Source organism: Heloderma suspectum, chromosome 14 (genome assembly GCF_057233095.1).
Source record: "Heloderma suspectum isolate Gila_16-S chromosome 14, 16-S_ref, whole genome shotgun sequence".
In the NCBI taxonomy this organism is placed as follows: Eukaryota; Metazoa; Chordata; class Lepidosauria; order Squamata; family Helodermatidae; genus Heloderma; species Heloderma suspectum.
Genome location: NC_139471.1, coordinates 19303635 through 19322949, shown reverse-complemented (window position 1 = coordinate 19322949; position 19315 = coordinate 19303635). Strand labels below are relative to the sequence as shown.

The 19315-nt window shown below is 48.5% G+C and overlaps 1 protein-coding gene across 1 annotated transcript in view; it reads left to right on the top strand.

Moving 5' to 3' along the window:
* LOC146335737 (uncharacterized) overlaps positions 1-19315 on the top strand; it is a 352825-nt gene that overhangs the window by 179403 nt on the left and 154107 nt on the right. Inside the window, exons 21-24 of the mRNA XM_084820776.1 lie at positions 3075-3119; positions 5300-5353; positions 7893-7937; positions 17407-17460. Of these exons, the coding sequence (XP_084676902.1) occupies positions 3075-3119; positions 5300-5353; positions 7893-7937; positions 17407-17460 (198 nt within the window). The remainder of the gene's footprint in view (positions 1-3074; positions 3120-5299; positions 5354-7892; positions 7938-17406; positions 17461-19315) is intronic.

Sequence of the window (19315 nt, the reverse complement as noted above, 5' to 3'; positions counted from 1 at the left end):
ACCATCTTTCTAGGTCTTTGGTTCCATTGTTGAGCTGTCAAGCAGTTTCTCCTAATGTTCAGCTGAAATCTGGCTTCGTGTAACTTAAAGCCATTCGATCTAGTCCTCTGTGGCAGCGTGTTTTGCCCTCTTCAGCGAGACAGTCCCTTGGGTGTTTGAAGAGTTCCACCATTTCCCCCCTCAATCTTCTCTTCTCCAGGCTAAACATATCCAGTTCCTCCAACCTTTCTTCATAGGGCCTGTTTCCCATGCTCCTGACCGTCTTCGTTGCCATCCTCTGACCCAGTTACCACTTGGTCTACAGCCTTCTAAAAATGCAATGCTCAGAACTGGATACTGTGGTCCAGATGAGATCTGACTACCGCAGAATAAAGCAGAACTATTACTTCCAGCAACTTGGAAGCGACAGTTCTAACAATGCAGCTTAAAAATCGCACGAGCCTTTTTTGCATCAGCATCACGGAACTGGCTCATGTTCAGTTTGTGATCAACTACAGTCCTGAAATCATGTACTATGGCCAATTTGCTATTCCACATGTACTATTCTCCCTCCCCCACCCCCATGCCTAATATGATTGGGTCAGACAGATGCCCCATCTAGTTCAGCACCACTTACCCCTCAATGGCAGCAGCTCTTAACTGGAGAAACCAGATGCAGCATTAACGCCAAAAAGTTTTGCATCTGGGTCTGAAGCTCAAGCTCTTCCTATTTTGTCCATAAACGTAGGGCGCTGTGCATGTGTGTGATTCCACAATCACATGGAATTTGGCACTGGGTGCAGAGTTCACCTGTAAAATCTTAGCTTTCATTTTAAAAACAACCCCCAATACAAGTTTCTATCCCTTAAAACCTAGGTTCAGCTCTGAAGGGAATCAGACACGGACGGTCTGATGAAATCTTCTTTTGGGATGAGACTCCAGTGCCCCAGGCTTCCCTAACCTGGTGCCTTCCAGACTACAACTCCTTCCCAGCTGGGAGTTGTAGTCCAACACTTCTGGAGGTCACCAGGCTCAGGAAGTCTGCTTTAGTCCTCATGGCTGAGAAGAAAAGCTTGGGAATTCTAACTGAAAGTCCAGGACAAAAACGCGACGAAGCATTTCGCTCAGTCCCTCCCACCCCATCCTCACTTCCCGGTTTCTTTGCCCATGACAACCAGGGTAGTAGTGTGATACTTTTGACTAGGGATGTACAGCCCGCTCAGCACCTGCCCCCATTCGCTGGTCCCCGGACCGTGCTTGAGCGCCTCCCACGCTCGGCCTCATTATGCTCCACGGTAGCCATTTAAAAAAAAAATAAAATGGCGATCGCAAAAATTCGCATGTTTTCGTTTTCACAAAAACGCGCATTTTGCGAATGCTCATATTTGCGTATGCGAAAGTGCACATTTTTGCAAATGTACGTATTTGTCTGTGAAATGAGCATCTTTTGAAAATATGCGCATTTTCGTGCATACGTGAATGTACGCATTCGCAAAAGTGTGCATTGTTGCGTGTGAGCAAATATGCACATTTTTGCGATCACCATTTTCTCAAAAAATGGCAACTGTGAAGCTCGACAAGGCTGCTGGGGTGAGTGCAGGACATTTGCCGAGTGTGGGCAGGGGGCGAGCAGGGGCGGGGGCTCGGCGAGTGGGGCTCAGGGGTGCGGGCAGGGGCAGTTCTGCCGGATTCCTGGACTGAGTTGGGCGCCTGTGCCATCCCTACTTTGGACACCAACACAGCTTACAGTTTTGCTGCCTGGTTGTCACATGGAGGGAGCCATGTGTCAGGGTTGGATCGGACCCCAGAGAGCCCCAGAGCAGTTCTGATTCTGAGGAAGAGATAGAAACCATGGGAGAGGAACCCGTGTGCTGTTCAGAGGTGCAGCTGGGGGGAGAGCCCCTCCCGGTACACATTCCTGAGAGTGATAGTGACCCTGGCAGGGAGAGAGAGGCGCAACAGCAGTTTCTCGTCGTTAGGCACCGGCGCAGCGTCAAGTGGGAGATGGCGGGCGCTGAGAGGAGGCGATCAGTCCGCTTGGCGCGACAGCAACAGCGACTCCCCGATGCCCCACGAGAAAGGGGTGGACACTCTCCTCCTAGCCCATAAGTTCAGAGGTTTCCAGCCTGACCCTCCAAATGGAGATCAACTGATTCCTAAGGCTAGAACCCGCGAGTAGGCAGCTCTCTTAAGTCTCACTCGTAGGATCAAGCAATTAGCATCTGTAAGCATCATTAGGTTGAATGGAAATAAAGCCTTGGAAAAGAGCCCTGTTGTCTGCGTGTTGATTCTGGCTACCTGAGGATTTCAGAAGGCAGCAGGGGCGACCTCCCGACACCATGCCAGGGAACCAGCGTCCTTACAAAAATGGGAGGTGGCGGGCACAGTCTTAAAAGACGCGTTCCTCCTTCCTTTTCATACAAGATGGTTTGTGAAGATGGTGCTTACTGGTCCATGCATCATCTAAAAAATAGAGATTTTTTTTCTTCTTGCAGTGCAATTGCTTTACCTGCAGATTCACCTGGAGATTAAACATATTAATGAAGGGTTCAGAGGAGGGCAACAGAGATGATCATGGGACTGGAAACAAAGCCCTGTGACGAGAGACTGAAAGAACTGGACATGTTTAGCCTGGAGAAGAGAAGACTGAGGGGACATCGGATAGTGCTCTTCAAATACTTGAAAGGTTGTCCCAGAGAGGAAGGCCAGGATCTCTTCTCTATCATCCCAGAGTGCAGGACATGGAAGAATGGGCTCAAGTGACAGGAAGCCAGATTCTGGCTGAACATCAGGAAAAACTTCCTGACTGTTAGAGCAATATGACAATGGAATCCATTCCCTAGGGAGGCGGTGGGCTCTCCCACACTGGAGGCATTCAAGACGAGGCTGGACAGCCACCTGTCAGGGATGCTCTGACTTGGCTTCCTGCATTGAGCAGGGGGTTGGACCTGATGGTCTTATAGGCCCCTTCCAACCCTACTATTCTATGATTCTAAGTGGTGAAAACTCACATTATGAGCCAAATAAAACCTGTTTAGTCGGGCAACAGCCCTGCTTCTGGCACGTGGCCCTTACTACTTTTGTGTGCCTTACAGGGCGATGAAGGGCCCGTGGGACCACCTGGCACCCCAGGGACAGAGGTAAGAGGGGGAAGGGGGTTGGGGTTGTTTTAGATACGTATGGGAGGAGGTTTTTAATTTTTACTTTTTGTTTCGCCAGCTTCTGATCAGGACTTAATTCGAATTGGTGGCTTAGCACCCAGAATGTATTTTGAGAGAGAGAGAGAGAGAGAGAGAGAAAAGGCGCGCGTGCTCAGAATAGGTGGAGTAATCATAAAGAACAGTGCTCTAAGCACGTGCAGAGTGCCTTTACCTCGCTGCTACACCAAGCAGGTTTGAGTCCCCCCTGTTTGTTTGTTTGTTTTAGCTTGCTGGTAGCCCTGTTCAGGTGACTGGGATCTTGCTGGCCAGGATTCCACCATTTTTGGTTGGCCTTGGTTGCCAAGCCCAAACTTGAGAATGCCAGACCCGTCACCCTCACTCCTGACTTCGTGTTGCGCCTCTGCATGAGGTTAGGGGCAATCCCCTAACCTCACCCAGAATCTGGAGCTGGAGAGCGAGTGAGAGAACCGTCCCTGCATTTGCAGAATGATCCACACCCCCCTTCCAGCTCTAAAGTCAGGGCTGGGGCGGAGGAAAATGCGTTGGCAGCCTAGGACACTAATGGGCAGCATGCTAGGCTCTCCCGATCTGAAGGGGAAGGCTTGACTTTCTTTTGGTGCTGGGCTGCAAGGCACTCCAGCAGCTCCGCCACCTCACTCCAGAGCAGAGCGTTGAATTGTGCACGCAGTGCCATTGGTGGGGATGCCCCCTGCCACCTCCCCAGTTCCAGGGTAGGAGAAGGCTGGTGATGGGTCACTCGCCATGGCAAAGGTGGTGATAGGGATTGCTGAATGCTGTTGCTCATTGTCCCTGTTCTCAAGCTCCATGAGTTCATCCCGTCTTCTGTTAGTACAGTCTTCTGTGTATAATTTTTTTTTGCGGGGTGTGTGTGTGTATGTGGCAGCACTGAGTCCTGTCAGCCCTACCATCTATTTGTTTATTATTTCTTTTATTTGTTACATTTAAATCCCCTTTCCTCCAAGGAAGCCGCCCTGAGAGCTTCGGCTATGGGGCAGTATAGAAATGCAATAAAATAATAAATAAGTAAACAAACAAACAAACAAACAAATAAGGAACCCAAGGCAGCGTACATGACCCTCTTCCTCGCCATTTTATCCTCATAACAACCCCATGAAGTTGTTTAGGCTGAGAGTCAGTGACCGGCCCAACGTCACCCAATGAGCTTCATGGCTGAGTGGGGGCTTGAACCCGAGTCTCTCAAGTCCTAGTTCAGTCCAGAAACATGCTTACTACCTCAGTGAGAACCAGGCTGTTTATCATGTGCCTGGACTGCCTCCTCCCTTTATGAGCCCACGCATATGCTTAACTTTCAGCTTCTGCTTCCTATCCCACCACAAATGTGGTAAGATGGACAGAGTCGTCACTCTGTGGAATTCCACAGTGGTGGGGCACCCATAGTGGAATTCCTTGTCCCGTAATGTCCACTTGGCTCTCCCTCTCCCTCTGCCTTTGGATGCTAGGTCAAGACACTATTATTTCTTGTAATTTCTTGGCTGGTAACGAGGTATCTGTCTGGTCCTCATTTGGCTCATTGATGTTTTATTTGCAGTGATGATGTATATATTATAAAATCTGTTTTTATGTATTTTATTATTGTTAACTGCCTTGAGAGACCGCATGGACAGAAAGACAGGGCCAAATTATTTAATAAATACATAAATCTGCTCTGGGGGAATGGGGGAATTCCCACTAGATTCAGGCCCTTTTATTTTTGTACTGTCCCTCCAGTTCCTGAGTGGTCTAAAGCAGAGTCAGGCAACCTGTTTTGGACTACATCTCCCATAATCCCTGACCATTGGCCATGCTGGCTGGGGCTGAGTGGCAGTTGTATTCAACATTTGGAGGCTACCAAGTTGCCTTGCTACTGGTTGAAAGGGTATCACGAGGCTTTTCTAAAGACTTGCCGTCCATCTTGAATTCTGCCATTTCCCCACTGGTACAGCCATCTTGAATTCTGCCATTTTCCCACTGGTACTGCCACCTTGAATTCTCTTTCTGAAGTTGAGGCAGCTGTGGAGGTCATAGTCCAGGCAGAACAACCGTATTTGTACTGATTTCCATACGTTTTGTTTGGCCTTCGTTCGGTTTCCCACTCATGACGGGGTTTTCTACGTGTGTGTGTGTGTGTGATTTTTCAGGGTCCACTCGGCAGGAAGGGATTTCCAGGCAAACCGGGTCCGGACGGCTTAAAGGTAAAAAGAAGAGGCCTTGTTTTAACCTGAAAAGGCGGCATTGGGGCATAAATGTGGTGCTAAAACTCAGGGAATCCTGTTGCTTTGGTTTTAAACTGCTTCAGGTCTGGAGGTTGCCCTTCCCGCCTCTTTCTCCACTAACCATTTTTATCCTTCCTTCTTGCTTTTTGCTTTGGAAATTCCGACTCATGGTGGTTTCTGTGGCAGAAAGAATGATGGCGCATACTTTTGGAAACCACAGTTTTATTATTAATCAGCATTAGTCCTCTTCTGAAATCTTTAACTCCTCTCCCCGCTTTTTTCTTTATTTCCACGAACCCCTCTATGAGTTTTTGTCTGAAAATGGCAACAGCCTCCCATCTCCCTCCCTCCCTCCCCTCTGCTGTCTAATTGGCTGCAGAATAGGCCCAGGGCATTGCTTCTCGCCCCCCGACATTCCTCCCAGAGATAAAAAATGTAACTCTAGAAACTGACGAACAACAAAAGTCAGCCTGGGCAGCCCATCTGTAAGATTTTTTTCCTCACCCCCTCTTCACACCAGACATCCTGTGTAAACACTGTGGCTTTTCTGTGGCCAAGACTTCTGCGCCCTTTGCGATTTTTCCTGCCTAATTGCGACTTGCCTAACTTTCTCCTCTTTAATGTTTCTGTCACTGTACAGTATACTGTATGCTAGGTGCTGTACGGAGCTGCCCAGAGGGCCTACTTTTTGCTGAGCCTTCAAGCTTCTTTATGCTCTATGTCTCAGTTCTGGCATGGCATCAAACCATGGTTAAGGAAGTCTCACTGCACTCCAGCGTGATGTCCGGATTGACAAACCATGGTTTACAATCAGCCAGGAAACTAGAATCAGAAACTGCAGTTTGAAGGGGATTTGTAAACCACGGTTTGTACTGTTCATAGCTCAGCATGATGTCTGAATTGACAAATTGATGTTGTGCTTGTTGCCCGCAGAGGCAGCGGCATCAAGACGGGAAATGAGAGCAGCCGAGCACTTTTCCAAACCATGGTTTGCCTGTGTATTTGGAAGCTCAAACTGTGGTTTGTTGTAAAGCTGGGTCCAAAATGTTGACTGTTTCTTTTCGACCACTTGTAGGGGGTGTGAGGGTGAAATGGCACTGCCCCTCCCGAAGGTTTGTGGAGGTTGAGGAAGGGGAAGAAAATTCCCAGAGATTTCAGGATACGTGGGTTGCTGCTTGCCTCACTTTACCTCACAAGATAGCTGCGGGATTCTCTCTTTGTCTCTTTTTAAAGCCCTTCAGCGGTGTGAGGCTCTCTCTGCAGATTTGTTCTGCTGGCACTTCCCGGAGTTCCTTGGGAGCTACACTGCATCATATCACATGGTGTTTCTCCCAAGGCATTCTGGGAAACTGTGGAGAGAGTCTTCTGCCGCTGTAATGGCATGCGCCTTTAAAGAAGTTTAAAAAGCAAGAAAAAGATGGAGAATCCTCAGTCAACTTGTATGATAAGTGGCCAACCCCAGCCCCCAGCCCTCGCTTTGCAAAATCAGGCCCTATTTTGGGGAAAGGGTGATTTTGTCCCAGCCTTCTTTTGCTGACTGGACTGAGCCTGTCTCACATCTATGTTTTGTGCTGAAGACTCTCATGTCTGAAGAGAAGATTCATGCTCTTAAACCACAGCAATGCAAGGAAGACACCCACCAGGCATGCGGGATTAACTGTGGTTCTTCTGGCACATGTCCACCACAGTTTTGCAAAGGCACGTCTTCTCTTTAACATTAGTTACACTGTGTGGACATACAGTCAAGAAAGAGGAAACCCATCTGTGTAAAGGGTGCCATGGCTCTCAGTCAATGTCTGGAAAAGCTGAGACCGTGGGAAGAGCCTGTGCGCAGCTGAGGACAATTTAGTTACTCCAATTAGTAATTGTTCTGCTACCCACAGTCCATTAGGGAATGGTCTGAGGTTAATCCTTTCATTAACCGATCTGGAATGCATCTATTGTTGATCTATCCCCATCCATATGCATCTTCTTTATAAAGAATGAAAGTGGCCAATCTCTGCCCCAAAGGGCCTACAAATTTAAAGCCTTCCCCAAGCTGGTACCCTCCAGATGTCTTGGACTACAACATCCATCCTACCTGACCATCAGCCGTTCTGGCTGGATCTGACGGGAATTGTAGTCCAAAATATCTGGAGGGTTCCAGCTTCGGGTAGGACCATCCCAGGGAGACAACAGAGGAAGGAGTGGGAAACGATGGCAGGAGTAAACAGGTGGAGAAATACTGTGGCAGATACATGCATTTAGGTTTCATTACTGTAGGGTGTGGGAAAGCAAGTCTAGTGAAGAATACTAGTTTGAGTGGATTGATGGGCAAACCTATGTTGTAACGTGTTGGACAAAGCACTGTTTCACAGCCTCAGCATCTCACCTGTGAAACGGGAATGAAAGCAACCTGTCTCACAGAGTTATTTTGAAGGCAGGGTAATCAATTTGAAAAAGACTTCGCAAAATTGCAAGTGCTCTGTGAAGGGCAAGTCATAATAATATTTCGGCACTGTCCTCTGTCTTCGCTCAGGGTGAACCAGGGAATCCGGGCCGACCAGGAAAAGTTGGTGATCAGGTAAATATGTTCTCTTTCTTTTGCTCCCTTCTGTGTCTCTTCTATATGATAATTTTATCCTTGTGGTCTGATATTTTCCAGCAATGGGTGTTTGTTTTGTTTGCCCAAGGTAGTTTTGATGGCTGTAACTGCGGCTGTCTTAGGCAATAGGAATGGATTAATCTGTCAGTTCCGGTTTCTCAAGTTCGGTTCATCCTGAGCTTTGAGGATTTTTTTTTAAAAAAAAGTTTGCTTGAAAATCTGTATGTATTTTTGTGCACATCTCTCTGAATGCATGCATTTTTGTGTGCAATTTTGCCCGACGTGCATACTTTTTACAAACGCGCTTCATAATATAATGCATTTCTGACATTGTTTTCAGTAATACATGAATTTATTGCAAAATGTGGAGAAGCGTGCATTCCGAAGGACAGATGAGTTTTGGTTCACGTAAATTAGAAAATGAATTTCTCCCCCATCCCTCGTAGGCACCCACTGTTATGGATTTGAAAATGTCATCTTGTTAGAGCACGTGCCTGATCAGCAGATTGTTTATGTTGCTTTACTTTAAAGACTACAAGACTCATCATGCTTGCAGACGATCCCAGGTGCGATCTCTGGTTAAAAAAGATATCCGATAGTGGAGCTGGGAACACCGCCCACCTGAGATGTAGAGAGCTTCTACCTACCAGAGTAGACAATGCTTTGCTAGCATACCACTGGTCTGGTTCGGTGTAAAGCAGTTTCTTATGTTTATAAATGCTCTTGGGGCTTCTCATCCTGAACTATCAGCCCCCTGCAGGACTGAGTCCTCAAAATCCATGATGGGAAATGCCAAGAGATGCATGAATGAAGGCCAACAGCTGTGCTGTCCTCTGCTGTTGGAAATAAAAGAGGCAGATGAGTATTTCCCAGACAAATTCAGGTTGTGCTGCGGCACAGCTGTGTTGCAGAGAATGTACACATTGGTCGGTGCCAGCATGCCCAAATGGGGGCCCTCAGGCAAATCTCCCGTGATAATCGCATTTTAGAAATACGCTGCCACCATTTCTGTTGGGTTGCAATGTCCGACAGCTTTCAAGCAGGGAAATACGAAGCAGTGGAGGAAAGCGCAGCTCTCCCAGCGCCTGAGGGGGAAACCACTGAAAGAAAAAGAATCACGCTCACATCATCTGTGTCCATGTCCGAAACCATCAAACTGACCAAGCGCAGTGTAGCCTCTAAGCCTCCAGTACATCTGTCTCGTTCCCAGGTGACCACATGGAACAGCCCGGTGTGGCTTTGGCCAGACCGACTGTGGGCTACCCAGTCATTGGCTGAGGCATCTGTGGCCTGTCTTGGAAGCCGTCTTGCCCAACCCTTCCTTGTTCAGCGGTAGCACTCTGTTCAATGGAGTCTGGTGGCTCCGGTTTCAGTGGGGCTGTGTAACCGTTCCGGGTTTCAGTCAGAACCAGCCAGAACCCTAAAGGAGCCATCCAAGGTGCTGAACCTATTTTGGGGATAAGGTTCAGCACCTTGGAAGGCTCCTTTAGAGTTCTGGCTGGTTCTGACTAAAACCCAGAATGGATTCACAGCCCCACCGAATCGTTATATTGGCATATGCATTTTTTCATATCTGTAGTCTAGTCTAGAGCATGCACAAATGATAAATAATACATGTAGATCAATAAATAATAAATAAGTTCTCCACCCTATTTGTGGGGGGCATGAAAACATTTCAGAGAATTTCTCCAGGGAAAGGAAAAATTCTCCAGTGGTTTTTCAGGGGCGGAGCTCACCATTAGCAATGGCATTAGCACAGCTTCTTTCTCTCCCCCCATTTTTGAGCTGCTGCTGCTGCTGCTGCACGTTTTAGCAACAGCAACTGCGTGGGAAGCCTGGCAACCATTTTGCTTCCTCCACGATGCTCCTGACCTGATGAAGAGTTCTGGAGAACTTGAAAGGATTTTGTTGACCTTTTGAGTTGGCTTAATAAAGATATTACGGCACCTGGAAGAAGGGAGGGGGGAAACCTCAGGCTCACAGGCCAAATTCGTCCTTCCTGGGGTCCCGATCTGTGCTGCTGGGGTTCTCCAGATGGCCATGCCCCTTTTCCTGGCCACACCCCTTTCCGCTGACTGCTGATCGTTTGATGGTTTTCCAGCTTTGGCATGCTATTTTCGCATTCTAAGAGGTTGAAATGCTTAGCTACTGGTGGAAGAGCTTTCAGCTAAAATATGCCGGCCTTTTTGGCCTCTGCCCCTGCCCCTTTAGCCTTGTCTCCACCCTCCACTGGTACATTGCCCCTGCAAGCTTCTCTGAACTGGAATTCGGCCCTCATGCTGAAAAAAGATCCCCCCGCCCCCATTACGGGGATACAGACCATGGACGTTTTTTTTTCAGAATATAATTTTACTCAAATCTGGTATGGGGCCTCAAATCACATCCTGTCTAAAGGGAACCAGGACTCTCCAGCCAGTTTTCGCTGGCTCTGTCCTTGGTCTGTGCGGCCCTGTCCTTGGTCTGTGCTGCTGACATACCAGGTTGTCGCTCCCACCCAAATCCTCTGAGTCAAGGGAGGGAGGCTGAGCTGCTGGATTGTGGGCAGTCAGCAGAGGATGATGGGTGCGATGTCAGTGGGGCAGTCAGTCTGCTCCGGATTTCAGTCAGAACCAGTCAGGACTCTAAAGGAGCTATCCAAGGTGCTGAAGCATGAACAATACTGGGCTAGATGGACCGGTGGTCTGACTGGGTAAAAGGCAGCTTCTTATGTCTCTGTTTGCGCAAATTTCGGCAGCATTTTGCGGAATTTGCACAAGTTGCAGCCGCAAGTTGCGCAAATTTCTTTTGACATGCTTTTTTTTTAAAAATGGAAAAGTTCCTGGATTTCAGGAAAAAGCACCCCACTTGGCATGCAAATGCAAGCTGAATTGGGTGCTCAGCGGGAGTCCGTCAAGCCCCCAGAGGGCTGAATTTCTCAGCGACAGTCATACCTATGGGGGGGTCGATAGCCCATTGTTCTGACTCAAGGTAAAGCAGTTCCTTCTGTTCTCATCTCACGAGGACTATTGCAAACACCAAGCATCCCTCTATGACTAGTAGAGGAATAAGGCCATTACACAGATGGGCTGGAGCTCAGTATGCTGTTGTATGCACCAAGTGCCAGGTTCAATTCCTGGCATCTGTAGAGCTGGGAAAAACTTCCTGTTTGAAATCCAGGACAGCCGCTGGTGCCAGTCAGTGTTGACAATGTTCAGGTAGATGGACCCACATTCCGACCCGGTAAAAGGCAGCTGCCTATGTTGCTATTTAATTCGGCCCTTTCTTCAGAAACATGAGGACTAGAATCTTACTTTGTTTTTTATCAGAGGACGATAGCTTGGTGATTTTTAGCTGAAAGAGCCCATGCTTGGCACACAGAAGGACCCAGATTCAATCCCTGATATCTCCAGGCAGGGCTGGAGACCACCTGCCCGCCATGTGGACTCAGTTATCAGCGGAGGCCGAAGGCTCCGAGATCAGTGAGGTGGAGAATCCGCTCCGGGTTTCAGTCAGGACCAGCCAGAACTCTAAAGGAGCTCTCCAAGCATCCCTTCCTGGCCATCGACTAGATGGACCTTTGGTTCGATCTGGCAGGGCTGCTCTTGCATTCACTTGAACAACAGACCTCAACCCTGAATTGTACTGCAAATAAGAATAGTTAAACCCCACCTGATTGAACCCCAGACGAAAGATGCTAAGAAAGACGGAATGCCGCTTGCGACTGTTATGTTATTATTATTATTTCTTTTTTTGGCTACTCCAGACATACTGTGAGGAAGGGATGTCAGTCCTGTTTGCACTTAAGAAAACACAGCTGGCCTGAGCTGATTGCCACTGGTCCGAGTGTATGAAAGCCAGGCTGTATTATTTTTGCTCAATTAGTTTCTGTCTAGAAATATCGCTGTGGAAAATCTCCATTTCCTTACCAGTTATGTCATTAAAAAAAGAACGTTGCACCAGTTGACAGTCAGAATGCCCTCCTCCCTCTCTTCTCCCCCCCCCACCCCAATTCTCCCCCTTCCCCATATCATAGCATTGTGCTGGTTTTAGCCACTCTAGTTTTTGCTGGAGCTTTGGAAATGGGAAAACCCATAAGAACATAAATATAAAAATATAGGAAGCTACATTGTGCTGCGTCAGACCGCTGGTCCATATAGCTTAGTATTGTCTCTGGCAGCCTTTCTCCAGGATTTCAGACAGCAGGTTTCTCCTACCTGGAGATGCCAGGGGTTGAACCTGGGACTGCCTGTATGCAAAGCAGGTGCTCTACAACTGACCTATTTCCCTTCAGCAACAAATAAAGTATGATTCCAGTCCTCATGTTTCTGAATACAGGGCCGAATTAAATAGAAACATAGGCAGCTGCCTTATACTGGGTCAGAATGTGGGTCCATCTACCTGACCATTGTCAACACAATGCCAGCCTATCTTAAGGAGCACCTCCAGCAACACCAGACAGGCCGCCTAACAAGATCAGCTTTGGATGGCCTTCTCTCTGTCCCATCAGCCAGGACAGCTAGGCTGGTGAGGATGAGGGAGAGGGCCTTTTCTGTGGTGGCCCCCACTCTGTGGAACTCCCTCTCTAGGGAACTCCGCCATGCCCCCTCTTTAATGAGCTTCTGCCACTCATAAAAAATGTGGTTGTTCAGGCAGGCATTTGGGGTGGGTGAGGGTATTTTTAGAAATGTGATGTTTTAAAGTAGAATCTTATTGTTTTAAAACTGTTTCTATTGCTGTACATCACCCAGAGTGGCTGGGTGACCGGCCAGATGGGTGATTTAAGAAATTTAATAATAATAATGAAAAAACAAACAAATAAATAAACAAACACTGACTGGCACCAGCGGCTGTCCTGGATTTCAAACAGGAAGTTTTTCCCAGCTCTACAGATGCCAGGAATTGAACCTGGCACTTGGTGCATACAACAGCATACTGAGCTCCAGCCCATCTGTGTAATGGCCTTATTCCTCTACTAGTCATAGAGGGATGCTTGGTGTTTGCAATAGTCCTTGTGAGATGAGAACAGAAGGAACTGCTTTACTTTGAGTCAGAACAATGGGCTATCAACCCCCCCCCCCATAGGTATGACTGTCACTGAGAAATCCAGCCCTCTGGGGGCTTGATGGACTCCCGCTGAGCACCCAACTCTGCTTGCAATTGCACGCCAAGTGGGGTGCTTCTTCCTGAAATCCAGGAACTTTCCCATTTTTTCAAAAAACGTGTGTCAAAAGAAATTTGCGCAACTTGCAGTTGCGTTTTGTGCAAATCCCCCAAAATGCGGCCGGAATTTGCGCAAACTGCACCCTGAATTTGCATGAATTACACAAATTGCAGGTGCAATTTGTGCAAATTTCTTCTCATGCAAATTAAACAAGCAATGGAAAATCCCCGAACTGGCCCAACTTGATGCAGATTGAGTCAGGCCAGCTTGCAGGTCAACAAGCCAAAGTCTGGGGGCTGAGCTGATGAAAGCTTGATGAGTTTCATTGCCTGGATGGATTCTTCTCATCTTCTGACATCCCTAACTCCCCAAAGTCTCCGGCAGGGGTCTTTCCTAGTCCTGCTGCTACAAGTTCCTATACCCCCCCTCAAAACTGGTGATTGCTGAGATTGAACTGGAGCCCTTTTACATGCGAGGAATGTTCTCAGCCACCAAGATAGAGCTCCCCCTATTATTATGGAAGTTATGCTGAGTCAGACCTTTGCCTCATTGAGCTCAGCATCATCTGTTCTGACTGGTAGTCGCTTTTACAGGTCCCAGAAAGAGACCCTTTTTATTTGGACACATGTGAGATTGAACTGGAGATCTTCTGCATGCAACGTGTCCCTGAACTATGATTTTTCTTGGACCAAAAACTACTGTCATCTTCCTGATGTCATCTCCTTTAAGCTTTTGATTGCAATGCACCATTCAAAAGTCACAGGTTCCTTTCCCTCCAGACGATGTAGTGCTGTCAGGAATGCTGGGAGTTGTACTCCAAAATGTCTGGAGGGCACCAGCTTGGGGAAGTCTGATGTAGTGTGTCAGGGAGCGCTGCAGTATCCGGTGCCTAGGTCACATGTGCGTGCGCAAATATGCACATGCACATCCTGTCTAGAATGGCTCCCACTCCCAGGCTGTCATGGACTACGCTTACCCATCCATGCCCTCATCTTTAAGAAATAGTAAGAGTCTTCCTGGATCAGACCAAAGATCCATCTCATCCTGGATTCTGTTCACACTGTGGCCAGCCAGCTGCCCGTGGGAAACCCACAAGCAGGACAAGAGTACAGCTGCATCCTCCCACCCATGTTCCCCAGCAACTGGTGCAGACAGGCGTACTGCCTCTGATCCTGGAGGTAACACAGAGCCATCAGGACTAGTAGCCGTTGATAGCCTTCTCCCACAGGGATTTCTCTAACCTGCTTTGAAAGCCATCCAAATGGGTGGCCATCGCTATGCTACATCCTGTGCAAGTAAATTCCATAGTCCAACTCTGCGCTGTGGGAAGGAGGGCTTCCTTTGATCTGTCCTGAATCTCCCACCAATCAGCTTCATGGGAGGACCCCACTGGGTTCTAGTATTATGAGAGAGGGAAGAGGAGAAGTGGGAGGGGGGGGGACCACCAAAAGCTACCACCATAAACAAGTAGCAATGGCAGAAGGGTGCTATAAGCACATACATGCTTATAAGCACATACATGGGTACATAGGAAGCTGCCTTATGCTGAGTCAGACCATGGGTCCATCTAGCCCAGTACTGTTAACACTGACTGGCAGCTGCGGCTCTCCGGGGTTTCAGGCAGGATTCTGTCCTAACCCTACCTGGAAGTGCCGGGGATTGAACCTGCAAACCTCTGCATGTAAAGAATGTGTTCTACCTCTGAGCTATGGTCCTTGGGTGTTGCTAGGCAGTGACAGGCCTAGAACTGGCAACCTTCCATTTTGTGAATGGCTGCCAGAACTACCGGGATCCAGGAGCCTCTTCCCAGCAGCCAAGTATTCCCAGGCCTGGCCCCATCCACCCACCCAGCTGTTGTGCCCCCCTGGACAGGAAGGGCTATAAAAGTTCTTCCTGTCTGGGTTGGGCTGTGTGTATCCCTTGGCTCAGGCTGCCTGGCTGGGTTCCTCAGCTCTGGCTCCTAGCTCCAGGCTCACCTCCAGTGGTAGCTTTTGAAGGGCATGCACTCATCGTGACAGTCACCATACCCCTGGCCCCGAGGGGAGGCCTAGAAATGGAGAAGAGTTGTCTTGATCCCTGTCAGCAGACCAATTGTAGCCATTTTCATCTCCACCAGGAATAGGCCTTTTGTAAAGTGAATGGCTCTTAATTGTCCATTGAAGACCAAGCCGCCCCCAAATACTTGGCCTTACAACAAGGCTATCTTGTCATCGAGAAAATCCATTCATCCTTGCTCGGTGCAGACGGTTCAGTGTGGTTTGCTGACCACACACAAGCCACCCTCTGAACCCATGGCTTGCTGTTGGGTTGTTGGGGGTGGCTTGTCATGACATGTGAACCCAGAATGATGGCCCGTCCCAACTGGCTATGGAGCCGTCTGGCAAGAGGGGCAAAAAGTACGACTGCTCTTTGCGATCTCGCTACTGCCGTCGCCAGCCTCCGTTCCCCCCCCACACACCCCTCTACCAATACAGAAAGGATACTTGGGAAAGTCCTGAACGCATTCGCCACCTGTTAAAAAACAATTCAATGCCTCGGAATTATGCAAATGTGTTAGTCTCCCCCCCCCCCCGGTCCTTCGCAAGTGCGCAAATTCGCCTGTCCGCTATGTACAGTCTGCAGTGGTACGTTCCGCTTGTCATTTTCCTTGTAAATTACCTACTCTGCTCCAGCGCCTCTATCGAGAACAGGGATAGCTCACAGCAACATATTGTTGCTGGGGGAAACGCTCCGCCTCCCCAGCTATGGTGAGGAACGCCCCTAAGCTCCGAGGGAACAGGGAAGCCTGAGCAGGATGACAGAAGATGTCATTGTCCTTGCTCATAAAAAGTCCGGGCGCTTCAGCCCCCCGAGCCCCAGCTCTACTACACCACTGCTCCCCTTGGCATCTCTAGACAGGGCTGGGGAAGAATCCTGTCTGAAACCCTGGAGAGGAGCTGCAAGTCTCAGACAATGCTGAGCTTGCTGGACCGGTAGTCTGATGCAATATAAAGCAGCTTCCAGCTTTCCTGATTCATCCAGCCCTTTATTCAGAACCACGAAGGCTGGGATCTTGCTTCATTCTTAGATGAAGAACAGTAGCTCAGTGGTAGAACAACTGCTCTGTATGCCAAAGGTTCTGGGTTCGACCCCTGGCATTTCCAAGAAGGGCTGGTAAAAAGTCTCTTGGAGGGTCAGTATTCCCCAGCCATCCCCAGCACCGGCACCCTCCAAATGCTTCCAACTACCACACCCATCACCCCCAGCCATCATCAGACATGCTGGCTGGGGATGATGGAGGTTGTAGTGTGATACATTTGGAGGGCGCCAGCATTGTAAATAGGGATGCATGAACCCAGCCCTGTCCAGTATTGGCGGGCACCTGCTGAAACACTGCCCTTGCTTGAGCCCCACGAGCTCGCCGAGCCACACGCACTCACCCTGGATCCCAACCGCGAGCGCCTGCCATTTTCCCGAGCTTATTTTTATGGGGAAAAGGAGGTCCTTAAAAATGCCCATTTACGCCTCTAATATTGTGTGTATCAAGCTTTCCCAGCCCAAATGTGTGCATTTTTAAGTATGCACATTTTTAATGAGCTCCTTTCCCCCCGTAAAAATAAGCGCGGGACGGGTCCAGGTGAGTGCGAGGAACATCCGGGAGGGGGAGGGCGAGGCCAGAGGCTCAGCAAGTGCGGTCCAGGGGCGCAGGTGAGCGGAGCCCGATGGACTCCCGGACCCAGTCAGGCGTCTGCACCATCCCTAGTTGTAGACAATACAGCACCCAATGGACCCAGTGGTAGAGTGCTTGTATATGTTCATGGGCCTTATTGCTAGATTACTTCTGGAGGAACGCCCAGGGCTCTTCCTTCCATCTCATCAGTGCCACTTTAAGATAGCAGGAGATCAGGACAGCGGTGTCCTGCAGCGTTTTCTCCCTGCAGCAGGCTTTATTCTGCAGCTCTCAGCTGAGATGCAAGAGAAGGAAGCTGCAGCTGGGGAAAATCATAAACACAGGCCTCTCCATCCTCCGGTCGTGGCTCTGCCTGTAATTTGTTCCTGCTCTGGTTGTGTGTTGTGGCTCTCACAGGCGCCGAGCTTCAAAGGCCCAACTGTGGTTTTAAAGCAGGACCAGCTGGCTGCGTTGTGGAGGCCACAGTCTGAGAGCAATTGTGCCCTTGCTGTGTAGCCAGTAAGAAGTTCTGGGCAGTTTGCAAAGGGTGCTGGGCTAATCCATCCAGCAAGGGGAAACTCTCTCTGTTTGTTGCTCTGAAGCAAATAAACCAGAAAATCAATTTTGCTTTTGTTCTCTCTCTCTCCCTCTCTCTCTAGGGTCTGATGGGCTTCATTGGTCCAGTAGGGGAACCTGGAATCGTTGGGGAGAAGGTAAGAATGAGTTGCTAATTGGATCAGTGGCACTGCTTTGGAGAAGGCAGGCGGACGTTGACGGGAGCTGCTGGCAGGAGGCATGAACAGCACAGCTCGTTCTCTGCATTAAATGAAATTAAAATTCTGTGTTTTCGGTGCTAGCTCCAAATGTGAGGAGGCTCCTCAGCCAAGATGCCCACAGTGAGCTCCTCCTTGCCTTGGCTGCCCCGATCCACTTTCTCTCTTCTCTCGTGGCCCATTTGCCCTATTTAGACCAGAACAGAGAGGGTGAGTGAAGGAGCAGGCAGCGGTGGGAGGGAGCAGGGGCCGGAGGGTTCTGGTCAGTGATGCCCCTGTCCCCCTGGAATGTGAGCCTCAGCATGTGCCCAAACATGCCAACCCTTGATTGATTGATTGATTTCATTTCTATACCGCCCAATAGCCGAAGCTCTCTGATGCCAGCCATGGAAGCTTGGCACTCAATTTAGTGACCTCTATAGAATTTTTAAAGTATATTTGTATAGGCTTAATTTTCACGATGTACCCATTTGCTTCTATAGGTCACGGGGGCAGGGCAGGCCAAGGAACTGGGAACTAAAGAGCCACTCCTCTGAACACTAGACGTCTGACACAGCTCCCCCTCTGGCTTCAGAAATTTGAGCAGCATTGCTCTCCCACTTTGAAACCCGTGTTCACAGGAACTAGAAACTCGATTAAAAGAAACAAAATGAGGGGGAGAGGACATTGAACCTGTTGTGTTTGCAATGTCTTTCAAAGGGCCAAATGCTTCACCTGCAATTAAGGATGGGCAGAGTTGCAGACTGTATCACTTTTGTGTGCATTCAGCAATAATGTCCCGTTTCCGCATTAAGCTGTGATATATTTTTCAAGCAATCTGCGCAAGAATTGGCATTTAGATATGTATTTCAACATATGGTTTTAAATGCATTTTCTCTGAAAATACACATTTCTGAACACTCTTCCCCGGAAAACAAGCATTTAAAAATGCATTTTGATATGTTTTTGAGTCAAGAACTATGTAGGAACATTCAGGCACTACAAAAACTGGTGGATAATTAAGCCCCTATTCTGTGAGGTGGGCTAGGCTGAGAAATAGTGCTTTGCCCCCTATTTTGGGGATTTTTTTTTCTCCCCCTGTGAAAGAGGCATTGTTTTTTCTGCCTCTTTTGCAGGGAGGGGGAGAATTTTCTCCTTCAGGAGGGGGCTTCAAATTTGCTCTGAATTTTCATTCGGAGCTTCGAATGGGGCATCCTTTTTAAGTTTGGGAGGTGGCTGAAAGATCTTTCTATATTTTTATTTACTTGAAAAACTCACCCAGCATAAGCGTTTCCTCCAGCTGAGCAGTTCTTCTTGAACTCCCATGAGACCACATATCCTCTCCCTCTCCAATAGGCATTGAGGAAGAACTCTTGGGTTGCAGAAGCTTCTTTGCAAAAAGCTTCTTTGCAAAAGAGCAAAGGGACCTTTGGAGCTTTAGAAAAATGCTCATCTTGCTTGCTCTGTGTTGCTGCAAGGAACAGCAGAATTCTTCTAAAGCTCAAAAATCCCCGATTGCTTGTGCTTTGCAAAGAAGCTTCTGCAGCCCCACAGCCTGTCCTGAATGCCTGTTGGAGAGGGTGAGGTCACATGGTCTCTTGGGAGTTTAGAAACAGCTGTCAGGCTGGAGAAGAGTCCTGAGCTCCTGCAAGTGCAGGGTGTGTGTGTGTGTTTTTAAAAATAAAAAATAGAAAGAACACCCCTCGGCCACTGCCTACACTTAAAAAGGTAAGCTGAAATCCTGTCCTCCTCCCCAAGGAGAAAGTTATTTGAAATTCTCACCTCTCCCATCCTCTTTCACCAGAGTTTTCATCCC